This window comes from Nyctibius grandis, chromosome 4, assembly GCF_013368605.1.
Source record: "Nyctibius grandis isolate bNycGra1 chromosome 4, bNycGra1.pri, whole genome shotgun sequence".
Lineage (NCBI taxonomy): Eukaryota > Metazoa > Chordata > Aves > Nyctibiiformes > Nyctibiidae > Nyctibius > Nyctibius grandis.
This window is the reverse complement of record NC_090661.1, coordinates 36,830,841-36,856,401: the sequence shown is the minus strand read 5'-3', so window position 1 is coordinate 36,856,401 and position 25,561 is coordinate 36,830,841. Positions and strand designations below refer to the sequence as shown.

Sequence of the window (25,561 nt, the reverse complement as noted above, 5' to 3'; positions counted from 1 at the left end):
AGTTCACATATGCTGGCACAGACCTGCACTGGCACCAAGAGCAGATTTTTCACCATGTCTACCCATTCCCAACCCCCTGTTGCTTATTTTCTTATCTTGGCACAAATGTTTGTGCAGTCAGAGAACGATGGAAGAACCCTCATGGATGAAACCTAACACAGCATAAAACGTTAAAGAATTTTTTAAAAATTAAGTATATGTCAATTTTGTGACAGACATTTTGCAAGATACCATCACTCTCAGTTATTTAAGTTGGCACGTGTTTTTCATTACTTCTCCTAGCTGAAAGCTCCAAAATAAGTTCTAGAAATGGCTTTGTTTAATATTTGTTCTAAAGCAGAGGCAAGATAAAGAGTAGCAATTCTTTTATGGTTTACTTATTCCTTAAAAAATATGCTTAGAAAGTACTAGATTATAAGAATTAATAAACCTAATTCATTACTTAAAACACTGCTACTGCAGTAGTAGCAAGTGTATCATAAATTGACACACTATAACATATTTAAAGATTGTCTACTATGCAATAAACTGACCTTCTACAATAAAAGCTTCTTCTGTTTCTTTCTACCATTATATTTCTTTTTAATTAGAAGAAACTATTGGATAGAAGTTGATACCCCGCAAAGTATCTTTTTAATTCTTCTCAAGGAAATGTTTATTTTTGTATGTAAGATATCATAAAGAAGAAGAAATCACATCACAATTATAGTTTTGTGTAACACAAAGTAACTCATGTCCATTTATTTCATATTTTTTTGTGAAGTCACCTTAATTTAGTATAATTCTACGTGGATAGGAACATCCCAAGAAAATATCCTGCACACAGAGATGGCAATCTGAATCATTAAAACACTGAAGAATTTGACTAGAAAGAATAATCACATCCATATAATTCCAAAAATCAATTTCTGAACGTACTGTCAACAGAATAATAAAGTTTAATTATGCAATGGTGTTGGGATGCTGCTTAGAATGGTAAAATCACAACATCAAACTAAACAATAACGACACGTTAATAGAAGGAACTGTACTGTGAACAAAAACATAGGTCACGCTTTATAAACTCCTGAGTTCTTAAATTCCATTTAACTCACAAAACAGATTCATCTAGACTACAAAAACAATCCAGAAATACTGAAAACTCTAAATTATCAATGAGTGATTTGTCTAGGTTACAAATTAACTACGCCAGAGTTTAAGAAATCTGATACGGCTCTGTGTGTAGCCAGCCTGATCCTTGCATAATCATGGTAACTCATCCAGCCTTATTAGTAAAGACACATGAATGTATGTGGATAGTTCTCAGAGCCAGCTGAGATATAAGGTTGCAACTGAACTGTATGACCTCCCACTGCCTGGTGCTGCAATACCTTAAGGACCTTCAAGACCGACATGGAAATAAAGCTTCTAATCACAGAACCACAGAACGGCTGAGGTTGGAAGGGACCTCTGGAGGTCATCTGGTCCAACTTCCCCCTAGAGGTGGCTGCCCAGGACCATGCCCAGACAGCTTTTGAATGCTTCCACAAATCTCCATCCTCCTCACCCTCTCTAGGCAACCTGTGCTAGTGCTCAGTTACACTCACAGTGAGAAAGTGTTTCCTGATGTTTAGCCAGACTCTTCTGTGTTTCAATGTATGCTCACACCGGTCCTGTCACTGGGCACCACTGAAAAGAGCCTGGCTCCCTTTTCTTTACATCCTGCTTTATAGATCCAAGCTGATCTTGTGTCACAAGGTGACTCTTTACTGTATTCCATGCCAGCACATCCCCTCGTTCATGTAATGTCATGGGGGTTGTATTTTCTGAGGTTTTTAAGTCTTTCATTATGCTGGATAACAGAAGGCTGACTGTACAAACACCCTGCTGTACTTGTCTGGTCTCCAAACAGCCTGACGGGAAGACAGTGGCTCTAGGGCATAAGTAAGTTACCTGTCCCTAATGCAGATATTACTCTGAAGGGCGTTTGAAACAAACAAATCAGATACAAATCAAATGGCAAGTGCTCCTATCCTGAAAAATGTCCACAAGCAAATTAGGATTTCATTACTGAGAAAACAATCAAAAATATTAGTCCTTTACAGAAGGCAAACAAGCAAAAAAGTAAAAAATCTCACTGCATAGACTGAGCTCCAACCAGCTCTAAGTCTTAATTTTCATTTACTACTTCTAATTTAATACTACTTCTTTTGTTTTGAGAGGACTCCATCCCAAGAAAAATTTAACAAGTGATGGAATTTGCTGCCCATTTGGGCATACTCTTTACTTATGCAACTTGATGATTCCTTCTGTCAATAATTATAACCCACTGAGCTAAAGCAAACTTTCATAAAACTGGATGTTTTTTCTAAGATAGTGAGATAAAGCAGATATACATCATAAAGTCTTAAATAAATACAAATATTTGTTACATCTGCTGGTAGTTAGCAATGTATTTTAAAATAATAAGTTAGTGAAAAAGGTTTCACAAATACTTTTTTTTTAAGTAACATGAAAGTTGGCAAAGTACACGGAAAGCTGGATAAAGGCCTCGGTGAAAACTAAAGATATACAGTGACATGACAGTGCAAGGTTTCCCTTTTCCATGTTGTTGTTGGAAAAATAAATCAGTTAGTAATTGTAAAAAAAAATTTCCTTACTGTAAAACTTAAATTTCCATTTACTCTAGTGTTTTGATGTAGTTGGTAGATAAGACAGGTATCTAATGCAGTCTTGCTAACCATACAGATTTATCAGATAGATAGACCAAAACTCTATTTGGACCTCATTATCATGAGAACAATAATGATGATAGAATGACCCTTCCTTGCACCACCACTACCACTTTTTTTGCAGTTCCCTCCTTTACATTCATACTTTCTGCCTCTAGCACTTGCCATACGTATTTTCCATCCAATGTGCAACTTACACCAACATAAAACCACAAAGATCCTCTCTTCACATAGAAGCAGGACAAAGAGATGCCTGCGGTCTAGAACAAATAGCTTTTCCAGAGTTCTGTTCATATCACTTTCAGGGGAACAGTTACTACGCAATGTACTTACCTGGGGGTTATTCAGTCAATCCGATTTTACAGAAAAGCTGCACTAAAGGCATAACAGGGGAAAAAATAGCCACATAACTAAAAGAAAATATCTGGTTTGGGAACAATAAGATCATTGTAGACAATTAAAGCAGCAGAATGCTGGAAAAAGGAGCTGAAGTTCTTACTAAAAACTGATATGGTTTCCAGAAGTGTCACTTTTCCAGTTCGTTTATGAATGCGTGCAGGGTGTAGAGTTGCAGAGTGTTTGCACCCTCAGCAAGTTTGCTGCCAATACAAAACTAGGCTCATAAGCTGGAGGGTCTTGCTGCCATTCAGGAAGACCTCAACAGGCTGGAGAACAGGCTGTCAGGAGCCTTATGATGTTGAAGAAGGGGAAGTGCAAAGTCCTGCACCTGGGGAGGAACAACCCCAAGCACCAGTACATGCTGGGGGCTGACTGGCTAGAAAGCAGCTTTGCAGAAAAGGACCTGGGGGACATCAATTTGAACATAGCCAGCAATGTGCCCTTGCAGCAAAGGTGGCTAACAGTGCCCTGGGCTGTGTTAGGAGGAGTCTTGCCAGCAGGTGAAGGGAGATGATCTTTCCTCTCTACTCAGCACTGGTGAGGCCACACCTGGAGTGCTGTGCCCACTTCTGGGCTCCCCATTACAAGAGCGATATGGAGCTTTTTTAAATCTAGCTCCATATATGCATTCCAATATTCACTGTACATTAAATGTTATCTCTTGTAAAATCATAATTGTCCTTTTTTTTTGTATTGTTTGTTTGAAACATTCTCTACTATAGATAAATATAAGTATGATTAAAACAAGAAAATTTGGAATAATTTCCATAATGAGTAAATATATTATACATTCTGGTGACAAGAAAATAGATCTCTAATTTCTTGGAAATCTGAAGGACACTGAGAAAATGTGCAAATAGCGACTTCCACTGGGTGGCAGTTTTGTACTCCCTTAATAACCTTTTTCTTTTTTTTTTTTGTGAAGTCAAACTATAATTCACCAACTTATGGATATAGATATACTGCTCTTTTATTCTGGATGGGAACATGTTCTCTCATTAGTTTTTCAACTAGATTTTTATTTTAATATAGTTTTTTTGGCTTATCTTTTTCCTAATGATTAGCTTGTTAAATTTTATTTGATAGTAACATATACATTAGAAATGTCCTTGTCCAACCGTATGTTTTTTACAAGGTGCTTGGGAAAAAAGCGCCACGATTTCTGGAGTGATTAACTAGACTAATGTCGTGATCCTATTCTGCCACCCATAGATATAGCCAATATTAGAAAGTATCATAACTTTACTTCCAGTCATACTACGTTTGGTCCTGCCTACAGACAGCTGAAGGAAAAATTACTTACTTATAATTAGTATTTTATCTGATTTTAAACAAATATTTTAGCATTTAACATTGCAAAGACAGAACCAGTGCAAATCTGATAATATTCTTCCTTAGCTAACTGCCAGATTTGGTGTCAGTCTGCTTCATGATTTTAAAGTATGTTGGCAATACAGGTCATATAATGATAACATTCACTAAAAAGATATCAGTATATCAGGAAAAGAAATCTGGATCTTTATCATAAGGTACTACAACATTTGAAATGCTCCAGTTAAAGCATGGAATTAACATCTACAACAAAGTAAAGGGTTGCAAGAAGGAAATAAAATTGTGTTTTAACTAGATGTCCACTGCAAGGACAAAGCAACGCTGTGTCCCATAATTGCATCAAACATAGTATGTAAACAGATAAGAGAATTATTGTGGAAGCACAATGGAAAAGCTGAAGAATCAAAACTAAACAATTAAAAATGGGGAATAATTAAGATGGACAAGAGGTGAACAAAGGGCTTAAAATGCTCTAAGAAGGCAGAAATGGAATACGTTATTGAATCACAGACCATCTGTGTGAAAACAACAGAGTATCACGTATTGTGAAACAGTGGACAAATGCCCAGAACCATTTATACATCTGCTGGAGCCAAGAGTGTACAAATACACTAAAGAACATTAGGGGTGTACAGATATGACAGCAGAAGGTTTTAGTCACGTTCTCTTGAATAGCAATTTAAAAACAAATGCACCTGGAACCCAAAAAGTTGACAGATATCAAAACTTACATATGAGGAAAAAGGTAAGGCAATAGAGAAAGGTTGCTTATCCTGATGTAAGTTACAGAAAAATCACATACTTTTTAATAGTTATTGTATTTTATGAGCTTTAAACTTTAACACAGAATAATCTGAAACAAAGGAGAACATATTCAATATATTGGACTAATTTTTACAGCACTGTGTTTTCTAAAATTCTGGCCCTCAAAGCTAACCTTGCAAATAAAATGTGTAACACAGGTCTGCTCAAATCTACCCTTAATAATCATAAAAACCAAGTATCTAAGACAGCAGCATATTCTAGTATTATTAGGCCCTTGATATCTGAATATGAATGAGTCCATCAGTATTTACTGCCTCAACTGTTCAGCTTTAGCATTTATCCTGACCTTCTAGGACAAACGTGGTCTCCAGGCAATACACTGTTAATTTCTGTGGGCCTGTGTGGGTCTCTTTCTAAAGAGAAAGTTCAACTAGAGTATCGAGGTGTTAAGGATATTGAATGGAGGGTTTAGTTTGAGCTGTCTTCTTTAAAACACATAGAATCCCCAAACAATTACACCTCTAATGTTTTTAGTTACAAATTCAGACGACCTTCAAAATCTGAACCGTGTATCTGTATGATCAGTAAATACTGTTTACTGTGTTCGAGAAGTTGCATAGGCCAGAATTCCTTTACCTCAGCACCCCAGCTTTTTAGGGTAGAGATGAGTGGTAGGAATTTCTTTTTCTGTTCCACAAACAATTCTAAGATGTTGTTTACTTATTTGTTCCATTGGAAAGGAGGAAAAAAATATGAGATTTTTATGGGATGGGCAAATGTAATAGTTTGCTCATTTGCCCAGTTTCCAAGCAGGCGCTATATCACATGAGTGGCCTGTAACTCTAAATACCGAAGTGTTTCTAGGATCTCCACACCACTACCAGAGTCCTGTAAGGTAGGGCCTGCTTCAAGTGAGGGAAATGGGAAATGCTAGCAATTGAATTGTCAGGGAGAGATGAGTCTGTCAGACCAGACTCTTCACAAGTCCACTTAATGACAGTTTAAACAGACAATGTAACTTTCCTACCCTAAGATCAGTGATGGTACGTGCAGGGAAATTCTAACAAATTCCTACATAAGTTGTTTTAATTAATGCAAAAATGTCTGAACACTGTCTTATTTCCTAAGAAGTATTCATGCAGGTGTAATGAACATGAGTGGACTCTCATTATGAAACTTCAAAGGGAATAGGACAGGGCTTCAAAGTCCTTTCGGTTTAGTTCTTCTAATATGATATCCACTTGCATCATCATCTAAATGGTGTTTCATAGTAGAATTAAAGACTAACTTGTTCTTCAGTGATATAACGCATCAAGAGTTTATCCTGGTCATAAGGTTTGTTTATAAGTCTTGTAAAATAATCACGTTGAATATTCACCAACAACATCTAGTATTCCTAACTCAACTACAAAGAAAGGATAAAAAAAAAAGAAAATAAATCTTAATCCTTAGAAAGTTTTAACTCATCAGATTGCTATACTGTAGTTGTTTGAAAAGCACAAGAACAGGAAACTGCTTAATGAATAAACAAATAATGATCATCCATAGACAGTATAATGGCAGTTTTTTAACTTACAGAAATAAAGGAGAAGACAGCCTAGAGATGCTGAGGCAATACATTACACTAAAAAGAGGACTCAGAAAGAACTTCTTGTTCTTCAGAAAGGGTGTTTCAATCACTAGGGACTTGATATTTCATCATTTGAGAATGTCTTTAGGAAGCTTTTATTCAAATATTTATTTTAGCAAAAAAGGCAGACCAAAATTACAAAGTACTTTATGTAGTTATAGATTATATAAACTCAGTATCAAAAAAAAAGCAGCACATTTATAAAAAGTACACAGGTTCATCACCTTCATGACACCAGAGGAAACAAGTCAGCCTTCACCTAAAATACCACCAAAACGCCCTGCTATCTCAGCTGTCACAGAAGGGCCCTCCGGAAGATGTCGCTTTCTCTCATTTCCACATACATGGAAAAACATAAATGCTTTGAAACATGCCTTAGTCAGTTATGTCAGTCACTTTGCCTTAGTCAGTTATGTCAGTCACTTCAGGAAGCAACTGCAGAAGTGACAAGTCATTGCAGAAAAAAAGAGGAATACTATCAGAAAATCCTCTTTTAAAACAAACTGAGTTCCAGCTCAGCTTCAGTTAGTTATCACACATTCCATAATAATTTGATAATTCAAAAGAGCTGCTTAAAAGGCGTTTCCAAGTCATGAGAGTTTGTACAAAATAAGTTCCTTAAGCTTCATTTGAAATCCAACAATGACCAGGGCTCTGTGTGTCCTGCTCTTGGTGGGATACAAAACCGAGCAAGAAAATGCAGAAAGACACAGCAGGGGCTATATATGAAATAAACATCCATAAATCAGGTTAATATAGTTCATTCCTTTTCTTAAAGCACAACAAAAACTCTTTTTCCTTCAAAAGACATCTCTACTGATTCATCGCTAACAGTGTTATCAGTCAGTATCTAATTAGCCCTGACACAGTTTCAATGGGATTTTATTGTGTTTCTTTGGCAGTGTTAAATGTGCTCTTGTTTTGAATAAGGACCAGTGTGTGTCTAAATACATCAAGGTTATGGAAAATAAAAAGCTATCATCCCTTTAATTCTTCCAAACTGGCTAGTACTAAACTAGTAAACAGGGCAAAGTTAGTTGTACAAAAAGCTTCAGTTCCGATTTTTTATATGCAATATTTATTCAAATCAATAAAAGTATGCAGTTACAATATTTCTCATCATTTATTAATTCACTTCACCTTGTCTTTTTGCTTGAATTCAGCTGTTAGCTTAGTTTTATATAAGATACACCTCACTACGGAGGACCATAGCCGACCAACTCCAGAAGAACTTTTCCAGTTCAATTTTCACTACACCTAGAGTCTTTGCTTCAAAGATTTTTAGAATAAGCACTGTCAGATTATAAAAAGCCCCATTATTAGGCATATTAGTTTATCTCTAAAATGGGTTACATTTACCTGGAGTTTGCTCACAGACAAGAGAAATGAGGGGAAAAAAAAATAGAAGAAAAAGAGAAAGTAATACACCAGTTCTCACTTGTGATGTTCTTCCGATCAGACTTCAAATCTTAACTTTGCAAAATTTCACACTCAGCATTGTGGGATGGATATGAAAGTCACAGAAATCAACCTAAGTTCCACTCACTTCAGTGGGATGGCGGCCACTGAAACTGAAGTAACGTAAACTAGAATTCTGAAAACAGTTCCTCATCTATATGACAGAACTTCTGTAGTCTTTATTAAATTTTTAGTCCTAAACAGTGGTAGGTACAGCAGACTCTGCCTTTACCATTTTTATTTCATCAAGGAAAGGTAAATACTGCCTTTTCAATAACAAAAGAGACCAAAGACTAGACACAGACAGACAACATTACACTGTTCCACCCACCTGCTGGTCCCTCCTTGTAAAGCTTTAGGTGAGCTAGAGACAAAAGTATACGTAAGATTGGATTTAAGCTTCACACAGGGAATTTATATTTTTACACTCAATAAATACGTATCCTAGCAGGGAGTTTGGCAGACTCCCCACTTTTTATTCGTTACTACAGACATATACCTCAGTCAGTATTTTCAGCTCACATTTATATCTTTTTGTCTTGAAAAAAATTACCAACTGTTTATGAGTTGCTTAATTTCTTAAGAGTTCCTAGATATTAGCACTATCCATCAAATAAAATCAAAACCAAATAGCAAGTATTTAAATAAATTACTACCATGTAAAAAATCCCATGGACATTCCTTAGTTAACCATAGGCCCCATGTAGTAACACTTACAATGGAAACAAACTTGCAAATATCTCTATAAAGCTCTTAGCTCGATATATACATGGAATTGCATATTGCACACTGTAGAATGATTAAATAATCTATTTTTTTCATTCCTCAAGATTTTTAATTGGAAATAACAATGGTGCTCACTCATTATTGTCTTTTCACATTGCTTGGTAAGGCAAGGAGAGCAATGCAGATCAGAAAGCTTAGCCTCTTATGATAGATTTATTCCATACAATCTGATTAGAAGACACAAGTTTGGGGTGGGAGTGCTTTCAAGAATTCCTTGTTTTGCTTTTTAAGTTGTTTCTAAAACATGCACTTTTAAAAAAAATTATAGACTGCAATAACAGTGGCCAATGTATGACATATGCCACTGGGTGGTAGAAATAAAGCATATAAGATATAATGATTAGTAAAGTACAAGGCATGCTTCACTGTTTTGTAAAGAAAATATACACTATAGCATGCATGTTTTTCCTTCATGCATAGAAAACCAAACGCGAAATAAAATCTGGATGTTTTGGACAACCTATGTGATTTATGCAAATGCTTAACATATGTTCAGTTGAATAACCACACAGAAAATATCTGAATACAGAGCAGCAATAACATTTACAAATATACACAATACATGCTCATGTAAACCTCTGTCACAATACTAAGCAAGCTGCACTGTTTATCACCATTTCTAAAAGAAAAGGTACAAGCGTTCACTGGTAAATCTGGTGACCTGAAAATTTAACCTACGACTTTGGGAATACTGGATACAGTGGGTCACAATGTTTCGAATGGCAATTTTTGTTCTCCAAAACTGGTGCAAAAAGCAAGTATACACACTTGAATATTATTCAGTATTATTCTATTTATGTTCAAAACTATGCTGTGCAAAAATTACCTATTCTTCTTTGATAATAAAACAACTTACCTACTTGAATAATTTTAAATAAAACCTTGTACGAAAACCTTTCCCACAGAAATCTCCATAACTCACATCTCAAATAAATGAATTACTCCTCAAGCTTTACATAAGCAATTTAGGAACATTCTCTGCCATGATCTCAAAACTTCAAGTAGAAAGCAGAAGCTTTGAAGATAAATGACGTATATAGCCACTTCTGGTCAGTACATTCATTTTTGTAAAAAAAACTTTCATATTAAACTCAGTATGTGGAAACATGCAAAATAATGTTAACACAATTTAAAAGTAATTAGAGAACAAAAGCTGGAAAACTTGAGTGCAATCTACCTCTCTTAAGATGTACCACACCCTGTAGCATAAAGGAAATCATTAACTTTTAATTGAGCTGATTCATTAAATTTCAGTATAGTGAGGGTTTCTTAATCTTTTCTCCCTCCTTGGTTACCCTTGGTCACATCATTTTTAATATTCCCTTTTACTATAGTCTGTTTCCTCCAATATTTCCCCATGTAGTTTTCCCCTTTAACCACCAGGTGTCAGAATGGAATCTACTCACCACTGCTGCACCTTTTTATTGTTTATACATTTATTTTTACAAGTGCATTGATCATAGAATCATAGAATCATAGAACGTCCTGAGTTGGAAGGGACCCACAAGGATCATCGAGTCCAACTCCTGAAATTAATTAAATAAACTTTTTCAGGCTACAGCCTGAAATCTTCAGGCTTTTCTTCCAATAAACATAGTCAAGAGCAACTTTCAAAACATGCTATTTGTTCAGTCTTGGAATGCTGTTTATAAAGCATAATTTTCACACAGAAGAAGTAACACTGGGAGAAATACAGACATTTATTTGAAACGCTACAGGAATGCAACATATGAAGTAAACAAATTGTGGCTTACACATTTTTTACAAGAGGACTGGTCAGTGAAAGCCTAAAGCTTAAGTTTATAAAAAGTTGACAGACAGACTTTCTTAAACTTCCTTAACACCATTTTGAACAAGTTTTGCATTTAAGCATCCTTTTAGAACTAGGAAATTCAAATAGATTGTGCTTAAAGAAATCCTTAGAATTACCTGTTTTTTAGGGATAGGGGATTGGCTAAAACCATACTGAATGTAGTTTTGACACATTATTCTAATCCTTCTTCCCTCGCCCCATTCCATCTACTCCTATCTGTCCTCCTTTCTTTTCTTCCCTTTGAACCTGAACTCTTTTACATCCCCATAATTCAATACATATAAGGACATCAATTACCCAGACTGGGAAATGAGCAGACATCCTTCACTTCGACTTAATTTTTTTTTTTTAGACTTTTAAGGGAAGGAAGAACCCTCCAAGCCCAAAATTTCAATGATTTTCAGCACCTTAAACATTCTGGTACAGTGAAAATACGGAAGATGTGAGGAAGGGAGACAGATGGAAAGGGACATGCACCCAGATATGGCTTTCTATACTGTAAAACATGTCCGTGTCAGGCATCTGCTGCAATATATGCATCCAGACTCAAAAAAAATAGATCTACTAAAATTACTACATTTCTATAGCTGGTATGCATAATGGAAATAAAGTAGGGATTTTTACTGAAAAAGTGGAGCATAACTCTTCTTCCTCCTCACCTTCTAATAATATAATCCTCAGTGTATAGGAAGGCATGAACATTTTATCACATGGGCTTAGGCACAGTTACCATACTATAAGTATTACTTTTTTCAGATTTAAATTTAGGAAGTCAGTATTCTTTTCCATTCTGCATCTCTATCTAATGCTAGTAGCCTAAAAACAGAAAAGGAATTGAATTTGGCTTGAAAAATAGGTCGGGATTTTTATCACAATTTTACGGATGGGCAAACTGAAGCTTGGAAAGGTCTCACAACCTCCCTGGAGTCATTCCAGACAGTAGCAAAAGGGCTGAAAATGGAACACAATCATCTTAACAACAAATCTTCAGCATTAACAGGTACATGTCTTTTTGTTCCCGTCTCAAAAGGCACAGTATGAATGATAGTATCAGCTGAGGTTGGGAGAGAAAAACAAAGGAAGTTCCTGTTGCTTGCCTGTTTTTGAGGGGTTTTAAAAATATTTTCAAAGTATATCTTAGCAGACAGGGCTGCAAGATATCTGGAAAAGTGGCTGCTGCATTGATGAGCACATGCACAACCCATTTGTCTGAGACTATAAATTTCCAAGCAGCGCTATGCCCAATACCTTCCAAATCCATAAAATTATAGTTTTAGTTGGCATAAGTAAGGGGAGAAAATGTCATTGTTACTCTAGAGGAATATAATACTGCTACAACAAGCTGGCTTGTAATAAAAAACTCTGCTTCTCAATAACAAGCTACTGTATTCATCAGAATATGAAACACTGACAATAACATGGCCAAATACACCTGTTATGCTGCAGAATAAATGCAGTAAAATATAGTAAAATAATTTACAAAACCTTTACACAGCCCACCTGCACTCTGAAGTCACAGCAAATTGATCAGTGACCATTAAATCACAAAAACATGGTCTTCAACCTGATACCAGACGGTTCAATTTAGCAACAGTTTAGCAAGAGTAGGCCTCAGAGTAGGCTCTAAAGGCTTGCTCTGTGTTACCTTTGTACAGAACAAACTTTCCTGTCAATAATCTTCCTTTTAGCTAAGAATAATATAGAATAATAATAATAGGTTCTGAAGTATCTACATGTTTTGTAGATAAAGTTTGTTTATGGGATTGATAACAAGGTTCTAGTAAACAAAGATTAATGCTGTTTACACTTACTCTTAGATAAACAAAGGTCTCTGCTAATTATGTAAGGCCAAAAGACAAAACAAAACTGTAAAGAACAGCTTTGTGATGTCTAAATTAACTTGATTCATAATCTCTTGTGTCAGAGGAGAGATAAGTCCAAAACGATATCTTCTTCTCGGGAACACATGTACTTGTAAACAAGGCGGCCTCAACCACGCTTGTGCACAAGCACGATTTAAGAGGGATTGGGACCACCAGCGACCCCCAGAGACCACCAAAGACCCCTTCCCCAATTTAGTACGCATGTGTAAAGACATTACGTAATGCATTACATAATGTGTTATGTATAAGTTGTTTTTTTAATTGGGTGGGTTTTTCCCTTGGAATTGTATATAAGGGGCAAGCTTTTGTTCTTAGGTGTGCATGCTAGGAGGAGAGATCCCCCATGCACCCAGCGCTGCAATAAACCAATGTTGGCTTTCTAAACTATCATTTGGTTTGGAGAGTTTTCTTGGTTACTATTTTCGGTAACAAACCAATGCATATCCTCCTGCTTGCTGTAGGCCTGCTTCATCTAATTCATTACAATAAAATTTATAATAGAATCCCAGAACTAAGCCCCCAATACCACACTGGAATCAAATAAACTGAAATTACTAAAAAAAATAGCAATGTTTTTATTTTAAGATGAAACCAACTGTTAGCAGCCACTGTTACAACTTCCTTCAGGACACTACAACATCAAGCGTTATGTCTTTTTTAGAGACAAACACAAATTGTTCAAGGCTACAAAGGAAGTTTATGTTAAAGAAAGATAAGAAATCGTGTACTTATCTCTCATCTTTTTGTTCAGACCATTATGCCTCTCTTTCTCTCACATAAGCTGGTTATTCTCTCCATTTACATCATGACCATAAAGTGATTTTCTCACTAAGAACCCAGAATATCGGGGACCAAGGCTTTCATATATTTGAGACTTGGCAATAAACTTCTGCGATTATTTCGTATTTCATTCGTCATTTACTTAGACAGTTTTTGTTTAATAAGAGCTTTCTTAGTCACCTCCTGATTTTCTTATTTACCCTGAAAATTGTACTTACAGCATCAGAGACTGTTATAGAAATTGTGGCACCATAGAGACAGCATTACTTCACTGCAGGTTTAAGGATGATGAATAGACAGACTGTGAGAGGATCGGGTTTTTTAATGTTAAATACAGACACTGGAATTAACAAAAAACGTATAATGAAAAAAGCACTAAATGGATTACTGTTTCAACTTGATTTTTTTTAGCATTTTCTCCAGCAGAAATGTCAAATACTTCTCTCATCACTTTTTAAATTTCTTTTTTGCTTAAGCAAAACACTAAACTCTCTCTGTTATATATGAGAGAACTATTGATCCTAATTGCTAAAAATTCATTTTTAATAGGAATCACAGGATCTGTATATCTATACCACCTTAATGTGGAGACTGTTCTTCAAATGTAAGTAGTTTTTTGAGCAGCTGAACTCCTGTCTAAATTTCCCTCTGTGGATGTGACAGCCTGCAAATGCTGACCTAGTCACATGCACAGCTGAGACATTCATTATATGTGGATTCTACGTGTTCTAGTATCACATGTGAGTTCACTCAGTATAGACATGAATTTGTCTTCTCTACCTGGCTAGATATTTTCACCATATGTAATGGATGACACATCTACTCTTCCATCAGATTCAAAGCTTAAAAAAATCAGAGAAATCTCTGTAAGAGTTATGGAGGAAAAAGAAAAAGAAACTTTTAATGAAAACAGAAGAACAGAACTTTAGGACTAGAGAAATATGCACAGAAATGCCTTTGATTACACGGGAAAGATTTCCATGGAATAAATATATAGGTATAAATTAAAATACCCTTTTTCTAGTCTTCCAGGATATAATTGGTGTAACGTCTTACAGACTTTCTGGACTTCAACTGTTTTAGACTGACACACTTCAAAGAAGTTCCAGTTTCTCTAGAGAACCATGTAAGCAGCTTGTGCTAATTACAGAGAGCCAATTGACAGCTTGCTCCATGGAAACAGAGGAATTAAAGGATTAAGAAAAGATAAGATATGCCAAAATATCGTAATATCATCCTTTTAATTCAAAATTTACAACTCGAGATTCGGGTGTTGGGAGTGACAATACTATGACTACACAAGATGTTATCAAAGGCATAAAAAAAACCTGTTGCAGAGTTGTATTTGTTCACTAACTTCTTTCACTTCTAATATTCCTAACAGGCCTAGTCAGCCCCACACACGTGCTCCTTGTTATGTCCATTTGCTTTTCAGTTGGTTTCCCACACATCAAGCCAGACTACGAGCCTGAGGAGGGAGTTAGCTGCTCCTCCAAGCTGATATGAGTCACTGTGATGTCTGCTGCGTAGGCCAAATTAAGCCTGAATTTCTTGCTTCCACTAGGCAGCAAGAACAATGAGGAAAAACATGGCAAGGAGGTGAGAAAAGATCAAAAAGCCAGGAATCTTCTCCCTCAATATCCCTACCTTCTTGTCATAGCTGTCATAGTGCATGGTGATGAAGGAAGTAAATCAAAGACTTAGTGCAGAATTGTGAGAAAGATTACAGTATTCCAACATTCAAATTTCCAGTGTTACTTTAAATACTAACTTCTCATGACAAATGAAAAAAATCTACGCTACCTCATAAAATAAGGACATATTCTTGCACCCTGTTAGAAGTACAAAGACTTATGTTCACAGATTTATCCTTGGATGTGATCACACATGTAACAGATGTCTTTATCTAAAATAAAGCTAAAAAATCTAAAATAAGGCTATGCTAAATGAATACTTACCTAATAATTCAGCCTATTATTGTTTGTCTATAGATTCCTGTTGTTTTGGTAGATGAAACTCTTAATCACAGAAATTTAAACACCAACATAAATCGATAACTGAAAGTTAAAACGAGTCACTTAAGCATTTTTTATGTTACAGATAATCATCTATTCAGGAACATCAGTGGAGGAAGACTGGAATCACAAACATCCCTGCCACACACAATTTTTGTACTCTATTCTGAAATCAAGAATTTTTCATTTGATCTTAGCTGTCAGGACAAGACGCTGGGGTAAGAAATAGGGTTTCATGCTAAGACAGGTTGAGACCAGTGAGTTTAAAGGTGATCATTAACCTGCTTAATATCATATATTTAAGCAGCCCACTTTTTGGATACGAAGTTGTAAGGTACTGGTGGCTGGGAGGGAATTTTGGATGGGAAGGGGCATGAGGGGCAATACCAGTATACACATGCACTTTGAAGATACCAACCACTGTCGGAGAGAAGATACTGAGTTTAGAAGTAATGCTGTATTGCCACTTTCACATTCATTAAAAAAACCACAAACCCCACTGCCCAGCAATAAGACCAACATTGAATATAAACTCTGTTTTTTAATTTTATCAGCACTACTCATGAACAGTACCTTCCTTCACTTGCAGGAGACTGCATAAATTCATTCCTGCACCTAGAGCTTTAAAACAGTCAGCCTAGTACTCAGAAAAACAGATATAACTGATCCATCATATGCAACTTACAACTGCTTGCAGTGTCTTTGCTGCCACAACTGCTTTCTTGGCATCTATGAACAGCTGAAAGAAATACAAACCTGCTAATCACTGAGGTACACCTATAACTCTACTGCACTCTTAACATGTGTTGCAAATATAGTCTTTGCTGGTTTCCTTTAAAAGCACTGCTTCTGTCTCATCCTAGCTCAAACACCAGCAGTTTGTTTTCATTCAAATCCCTCTCTCTGCCAGACACTGGAGTAACTAATGAACTGCAGAATCTGGTCTGTATAAAAAATTTGACTTAGCAAACTAACCATCAGCATGTTGATGACACTGCCACCCAAAATATCACAGTAACAAAAGAGTAACAATTTACATGGGCTCTAAGCCAGTCTGTCCTTCCTATTCAAATTTCAGGAAAGCATGACCTAATTTCTTTACAAGTAATAGAATCTGGAGCTTTTGTTAATTCAGTTTCCTTTCCTTTCTTTATTTCAGCATATGTTTCTGCCACAGATGATTACAGTCATTAGGAGAAAAAATATTTATTTGGGTAAAATTAAATACGGCAAGCATATAGCCTATAATAAGAATCTAAGAGTAACAGAAAGAGCCTGCAGCACTCCTTGTCAACAACTGAATACCTGTCCTGGCCATCTAGTGATAGACTCCCACACCTCAGACCTATCAGATGCACTGTAAATTCAATTCTGTCTGTATTAGAATCATGTTGTTCATGTCAAAACCAAGTTTTCTGAATCTTCCAGCAGCTTTTATGCTTCCAGTATCATGCCCACTTTACAAAAAAAGGAAGATTAAAGCAGAGAAAACTGAGGAAAGAGGGAGAAAGAAGTGATACACTAAACAATACAAAGCAGTAGATCCACTACTCCTATTTATTCTTTCTCATATACAAGGCCATATGGATATCCACTGGAATCGGAAAGAACCATACAGCATTACACTGTATACTTTCTCACAGCAAGGTAGTATAGAAGTTTGGTTTTTAATTTCACTGAATCCTTTCTAGGTGGCATTTTCTAAAATCTCCAGGTACACAAAGAACAGATGGTCTAATGCCTTTCATTTCGATATTTCAGACATTTCCACAGTTTATGACTAATTTCTGAGTAACAAGGACTTCCTGTTTTATATTTAAGCATACCAGCTTGAAACAGAGTTATGATGCCTACAATAATAACTTTTTCCCTTGTTAATATGTTATGTAAGTATTTATCTAAATAACAAAAAATTAAGAAATATTTTTCCGTGGAAAGCTTATCTGAAAACAAGTTAGCATTGCGCTACAGACATACCATTTCATACATTTGTATAGGACAATATACATGGCTAGCTAAAAAGTGATCTGAGTGGATATGAGAATTTGTCCATTTATACACATGTTGCAATAATGGTATTCGTTACTTCTATTCCAGACACTACCTGTAGAAAATCTGCAGCCAGAGTAGAGTCTGGCAGGTCACTGCCCCCCTGCCCCTGCCTTCTAAGGCAATGGGAAAGGAAGTCAGGTTTTAATTCGTTCTTTATTCTGTCGCTCATTTGAACAGAATCCCATTAGAAATGGATAACCTAATTTATCAAAAAAACTACTTCTTTCCTCATGAATTTGTACAAGCAAGCCTTTAGATTTCAACACAGATTTAGCCATTTACATTTAAAAATCAGATGCTTAACAAGTACCAGTAAACAACACACCCAAAACATAAGGTCTGTTTTTCCAGATAAGAAAATACTGTGACTTATCACCATCTCTGTATTAAACAAGATTAAAAATGTCAGAAACTAATTTCTGCAAATGCTTCACCACTTTGTTTTACCTGCTTCTGTGTACTTTAATCCTACTTTTACTTCTTCGTGCTTTGCTTTTGGTGGCGGCCAGACAGTCTGGAGTCTCCCTGGAGTCTTGTCATCTTGCTCTGAGGGACTCAGGTCAGGCTGTTAAAATTACGCAAGAAAAAAATTAAAGTCTGCAGTATCAATTAATTCCAAAACAGCAACCGCCATGCTCAGCTCTACTTGTGTACTTCAGAATGGTTATCTGCCTCATTCTACTGATTGAAAAAGTGCTCAGCTGGTTGGAACGGATACAAAGAAATCAGTGTAGAAAAATAATTTTGAGGAGGAAAATAACATAATGCATGTGACATACAATGATTGTTGAAACTGTTCACATCTGTGTGGAAAGCTGCCTGTCCTTTGGTGAACCACAGAGGTGGTCAAGAACACTAGGTTTTTTTCCTCTAACTTTTTTTTTCCAGAGTGAAAAGACCCATCTGTGCTCCTCTTACAAGTAAACATTAGTAGGATTCACCTAAGACATCATTTGACAATATAATTTTCTGGAAGCAGAGCTAGTTTATGGAATTCCTGCCCCACCCCCAGCAGCTTGCTCAGTCCACATACCACGTAATATTGCCACATCAAAGTGCTACTGCAGCTGTTAATGGGACTGCACTATCAACTGGAATGCTAAAATAACCCTTTAAATTGGGAAAAAAAACCCCACTAAACAAGTATTCTTTTAGAGGTTTACGTTTTTGTGGGTTTTTTTTTGCATCTCTAACATTTCTGTAATCTGATTTACAACATGCTACTATGAGTAATTGCGTAGCCACAACTGCAGCACCAGCAAAACCCTATATGAAAGTGGCCCCATAAATGGCCCACATGAGCAAAAAAAAAGGAAAAGCAAGACCCTTTCACTCTGGCTTTGCCCTGAGAAAATGTACATTTGTACTAGACTGGACGTTAAGCAGACATTTATAAAAGCCACTCCTGCTGACTCCTGTGCTTCCTCCCGCACCGTGAGTGATTACAGCTTCCCAAATAGGTTTGTTGTGAGCCACAGAAATGCTTACGGCAGCACAGTACAGGGAATGGTGTAAGCAGGAAGAAGCAACCCAGGAATGGGAAGGGTGCACTCCAACTGCAATTGCTGTACATGCCATGGCCAACTCTATTCTCCTCCCCATAGGTAATTTACTACAAACTGGTATTATCGGTCTACCCAGGTGTCAGTCAAGATTTTTTAAAAGTTTTAAATTTTATGTAAGAATAAAAATTTGAAAGGGAGTACAACCAACACAGCAAATTAAGTAGCTTCAGGTTTAGGGTCCAATCCTGCAAATTTAATCATTCAGATAATTCCCTCTTTAGCCAGAAGAACAATCTTCTGAACTGACTATATCTGCCAAAGATGTAGCTGTAAGAATTTTGGGTTGGGGAATTGCCAACCCAAGGGTTACTCATTTAATTCAAGAGTTCAAATCACACTCAAATTCATTTATCATTATGGTTCTGTGAAAACTTAGCACAGATTTTTTTTCCCATTTCTTAAAAGTATACTAAATAGATCTCCATATGCATAAGAATATTAACCTTGCAAATGATTATATTAAGCCATAACTTGAGTAGTGTAATTGGAATCACTAAGTTATACTCAGATAAGGTTAAATGCTTATCAATATTTGCAAAGCCAGATATATGTATGTAAATAAGAAAAAAATTACTTTTAAATTCTGTTTTGGACAAACCAAGTCGAAAAACATCTATAACTTCTTCTATCAGCTCTTATCATAGAATTACTCCTAAAGGTAAAATGAAATATTACTTTTAAAAATAAAAAACTCAATGAAAGAAAACAAAATGAGATTGAGAGACTATTAAATAATACTACAGTAAATATTTGCAGCACCAAACTGATTTAAAGCCATACTTCACATACAGGCAACTGGTTTGTATTGATCTTTTAAAATCAGAAACTGATTTTTAAGTTCTCACTTCTAATTGAAAGTCTGTGACTATCATCAGTTCTCACTGAACTCTGCTACAACTGCAGATGATCAAGAATTTTGGAAAATTAGCCCCAAGATTTCTTCAGTTGGGAATCCAAAATTTGAGATTGACAAAAGAAGAGGAAAATCCTGACATTTTGACCTTAAGACCCCACCAATAATTTTTAAAGAAATTATTTTTTATCCATCTACTTCAGATCTTAGGAAAAAAAAGTAATTCAACCTACAGATTTGTCTGATGGTCCATCCCCAGGTTTTGATTTTGACCTTTCAAATACAGCTTTCAGGGACTCTTTTTCATTCCTCATTTTGCGTTTTATGGCTTCCAGCTCTGAAGTATCTGCAGTTGTTTCTTTTTTGGGAGGCCGTGTGAACAAAGCTTTAAAGACATCCAGTGCAGATTCAGCAGGGCTTGATTTTATTTCCTCAGAGGGAAATCGTGGTTCTGTTTTGCCAGAGGCTTTGTTCTCCTGAGCTTCATCACTGTCCTCGGTCTCCTCAGATCCCTCACCGGAGTCCTCGATTCTGTCTTCATTCTTGGAGACGTCTATGTTTAACAAGTGTGAGAGTTGTTCCAGGAAAGTAGGACTTGCTTTAGGTTCAGCTGATTTCTTTTTAGTGGTCAAACCTGACGTAATACTGGATTTCTTAACAGGCTGTCGTAATTTAAGCAAAGCTAAATCATTCTCCCTTGGTTTAATTTCTGTAACAGTTTCCCCATCCTCTGTGGTTAGTCCCTTTTTCCTCACACGTAGTCCACTAAAGAAAGCGGGCAGCTGGAACGTCTTTTCAGCCAGTGCTGTTTTTTGGAGCGGTGTATTATCAGATGAAGGTCTTTGTTCTTCACCTGGAAGTTCTTGAGGGCATTCCCCTGCAGCAAGCAAGCGATTGAACTGCTCATCCATTAACATTTTGCCTTTTCCATTGGAGTCATGCTCCAGAATACCATCCAGCTCTTCTGTGAGCTGCTTAGAAACTGGTGGGTGTAACTCAATGTCATCTGTATCCACAGTGTCATCACTGTTGCTGTGCCCTTCTGATTCTGACTCTTCCTTATTTTGATTGTTTTCGTCCAAGGCCTCAGCAGACAAAACAGCATTATTTAGCCCAGATTCGCTTGTATTGTTTTCATCAGTGTCTAGGTCCTTACTCTCTGTGTCCGATTCTGTATCACTTGTTGTATGAACCAAAGTACCTTGTACGAGAATAGCATCCTTGTCATCATCGTCAGATTCAGACAAAGAAGTCTGTACAAACCTTAAATGGTGAAGAAGTAATTCATTTTGTTCAGCTAACTCCTGTTCCAGGTCAGTTTGCCTGCCAGACATCGGGTCAGCTTGGCCACTGGTACTATTCATGCCGTGCTGATTTTCTGAGTCGTCATTACAATCATTATCATTCCTCTCATGCCAGGTGTTAGCATAAGTATTTATATTGGTGTGCAAAGGTTGAAGTGATTTAAGCACTGTTTCTTCTTTGGAAGCTGTAGATTCCAATTTAGTTGTAAATCCAAAAAGTGTTTTCACAGAAAATGTAGCAAAAAGATCAGGTTCGCTTTCTGTTGTATTCTCCGGGTCTGAAAGCTCACTACAATCAGGCACTGCATTTTCTTCTTCCATGTTGCATGAAGTACAGAACAGGTTTGCTTCTAGCAGTGCTACTAACTGCTAAGCAAATATTTACTACGTGCATTCAGACAGCAGACTGAACTCACTACAGGCAATGCGAGAGGCAGTGCTCCCTGCCCTGCGAAGGCAGCCGGCCTCCCCCAGGTCACCCTGCCCCTCCTTCCACTCCCAGCGCTGCAGACAGCAGCCAAAGTGTCCGTCAGGCCGCCAGACTCTACTTCAGGAGCAGGAAAAAGACCCACCGTAACAAAGTTCTCAGCAGCGTCGGTAAGTTGTTCCTTTACACAAAGGGCTTTTTTTCACAGCAAACATGCCAGCGCACTAATCTCGGTCGAAAATTCGACCAATGGTTCCTGCTGGGACTCCTGCAATCCTACTGGCTGCACACAACTTCCTACGTGCTAAAAAGTGCAGTGCAGCTATATAAACAAGCCTCCTGAACAGAACTGGGCGCATTTGCAGTTTGCTACTTCCTTATCCCAGTACAAGAGCTGTGAGTGGTTTTCAGCAGAAAATTCCTGATGGATTCTTTTGCGTAGTCTTTCCACTTTGATAAAAATCTCCTTTTGTAAATCCATAATCACCAAAAAATATCAAATGGAAACCTGAAGTAACAAATCTGAAGCTTCCAATGCCACTGCCCGGAGCCTGTGCAGAGTCCCCAGTTCCCGGCCGACCAGAGCGAACTCCGGTGAGCGCCCTTGAAAGAAGGAAAAAAAGAGGCTCTCTTCCGATTTGCTGCAGGTTTCATCTGGAATGCAGATTTCAGCCTCCAGGGCCATGAACAAAAACCAACAAGACTGGTTTCATATTACTACTGTCCTAACTCTGCGCAGCTATTTCTGTGAACTGTACACAGGTACTTATCGCAGGCTTTCGCCACACCCAGTGACTAGGAGCCGCTCGGGTGGGCAGGGTCAACAGCCAGCCCTCAGGAATGCCAAGTTAACTGTTTAGAAAGCAGGCAGGCTGTCCATCTGCACTGCACCCAAACTGGGATTATTTCAATCCAGAACAATCTCTGCTGATTTATTTTTTGACAACTTTCATCTCTATATATTTTTACGATAATGCTATATGTGTGAGATTTGCTTTATTTTTTTTTACTGGAAAAAACACTTGAAAGAAATCTTCAAGACTGTATAACTCAATATTAACAGAAGCTATCAGGCATACTATATATTTTTTTCATAACACACGTATAAAGAAAGTACAAAATACTCTTAAGTACCTTTGATATTCAGAAAGTCAGTAACATTTAGGTCAGGTTCCAGTCAAAAGTCCACTTTTGTTCCTTTTCTTATTTTTGGGACTACAGAGACTGCAAATCTGCAGGAATTTACAATCTTCTTATTCCCTGGCCTTTAAGAAGTTTATTTAGTCAAATTTCCATATTGGTACCTTAGAAATTCAAAGATACTATTCTTTTTTTTGCACCCAATTAGAGGGTCATTCTACGGTCAGCCATTTAGCTGTGATGAGTAATCTTTAACAAGCAACACGGGGAAAACTGCTGTCCTTCACAGGGAAATCAGCTGCAGATCACATCACTGTGTCAAATTACTGCAAAACATTTACTGAAAAGCTGAGTATTACAGACAACAAGCAAAAACAAAGTATCCCAACACACTTAACTTTCGGTTTAATGTTTAAAAACGTAGACCATACAAAATGCATGTGTTTACCTTTTCAATATACTATAAAAGATCATAAAGTCAACAGCAAAAGTCATTGATATGTACTGCAGGAAGAAAGTTTCCCAAAAATCAGATTATAATACAAAGGTCTTAGATGAAGTTTACAGACACCTTTTCGATTACAGGGTTGCATGCATGCTATAGGCAAAGGGCACTGGAATCATTCCCATCTTTATCTGTGATTTAACACAGAACAACATCTTCTGCCTTACTGCCAGCCATTTCCTGTAGCAAGCTCCGGCCTTGCTTCTCCACTGTGCTTAAACATCAGGTGCCAAGGACAGAAATGACCGACAGGTCATGGCTCCCCTGTTTTTCTAGGATTAATACAGATTAAAGTCACAAAAGGAAGCTCTTAAGGAAAGTGACACAGAGTCTTTATCACTCCCTGTGCCCACCTACTCTTATAATCCCAGGGTTAATAAAACAAGTGGAAGGCAGCTACCTCACCACTGGTGATTTCCCCTAAGACAAGATTTCTTGAAGGCAAATCTACAGCAATTCTAAATTTAATTGTATGACAAAATAACTGGGACAAAGTGACCCTACTGAACCAAAGTTTTCTACATTTAAATTTACATCTATTTTTATGTTCAACCACAGGACTAATCGTTCATTGTCTTGATAATTTCTATGGTTATGCCTTGCTTATTTATTTATGTACCTATTAATTTGGGGTTTGGTTAACTTATGGTGGATAAACATTAAATTGTATTTTTAAAGAACAGTTTTGTTGGTCACTAACAAGAAATATACCTATATGAACAACTTCATGGTACCCTTTAAACTAAACATACTTACACAGATTATGCCAAAATATTTATTTATCTGTTTATATTAATGGCAACCCACACTTAGAACAAAACTTCTTTGTAATAATCTACGGTCAGCAAGCTGTAACAGTCCTAGGAATATTGTACATAGGCAGGTTACTGAAAATAGCTGCTATCTAACTATTCAAGATTTCAGTAGTACGTATGAAAAGTTTAGTTTAAAAGTGGACTTAAGAGCAGGAAAACCATACTTTACATCTAAACAACATCCCGACAAAATTTACAAGACAATGATCAAATTAGTAGTGAAAAGGATGGTGCTTTGAGTGTCAGGCCAAAGTTATGCAATGTATTAAGATGCCAGAAAACACAGAGTTGAACACTGAATAATTAAAACTCCAGAAGCAGAAATATAGCTTATAAAACCAGAGGTAATCTCACAAGCCTGCAGAAAACAATACTGCTTTATGTGTACCTCTTCTCTTGATAATGAAGTCTAGGAAGTGAGAAGAAACTTTCAATCTTTTTGAGCATTAGGATGAAGAAAGGAACTCATCTCTGTATCTGCCCCTGGAGAAATGATCAAAAACTGGAAGCCAGCCAGTCTCTCAAATTCACCACACAGTCCATAAAGCCCCAGCTTCAAGTAACGCTTTTGTAAGGACTTGTTTCTCACAGTCTGATGATCATCCCAGTGGACAGTCCCCTGTTGAGGGACTGGATAACTGATAATGAAATACACATTGGTACTTACACAACAGAGTGTTTCTGCATAAAATACATATATCGATGTGTGCCCTTAATATTTTTACACAAGAAGGAAATCATCATATTGTGATGTGCAAATAAGACTGAGCCAGTTTGTTGGCAGAAGTGTTTTAATGCTGGGTGGATCTCTCTCATAAGGACAGTCTCTCTGAACAGGCTGTAATACTGTATCTGAAGGAAGAAACCACAATCTCTAGAAAAATCAGTTGTGATAATGTTACAAGTCTCTTTACTTAATAAAACTGACAACTCTCTAGTGCCTCAGAAGAGCCCCTAAAACCTGTCATAGCAACTTTCAGGGCAGTCAACGCAGTAATTATACAAAAGGACAATCACTCCTTACAGTTTAAAGTACATTTAATAATCCACACCCTTTCTGACCTACATTTCATCACAGGCAGAAGTCACACCTACAAGTCACTCCAGTTCTGTTCTTGAGGTGTCTAAGAGCTCCCCCGAAATATGTTTTAAAACTAGCTTTCAACACACAATAAGCCAGAATAATGTAATCTAATTTCTATCACTATCATACGGCAGGGCTCAAGGCTTCCTGACCCCATATCTATTCAGATTGCCTTTTCAGATCAGTGTAATAGGAAGCTAGAGAAACATGAACAGGGCATGAAGACACATTCTACAAAACAGCC

At 36.9% G+C, this 25,561-nt stretch overlaps 1 protein-coding gene across 1 annotated transcript in view; it reads right to left on the bottom strand.

Annotated features, from left to right (window-relative positions):
* The window catches only part of FMN1 (formin 1), a 153,880-nt gene extending 132,213 nt beyond the window's left edge, over window positions 1-21,667 (bottom strand). Inside the window, exons 1-3 of the mRNA XM_068397364.1 lie at window positions 20,276-21,667; window positions 18,072-18,189; window positions 8,627-8,659 (exon numbers count right to left, since the gene is read on the bottom strand). Coding sequence (XP_068253465.1) covers window positions 8,627-8,659; window positions 18,072-18,189; window positions 20,276-21,667 — 1,543 coding nt within the window. The remainder of the gene's footprint in view (window positions 1-8,626; window positions 8,660-18,071; window positions 18,190-20,275) is intronic.
* Between the last annotated feature and the right edge of the window lie 3,894 nt (window positions 21,668-25,561).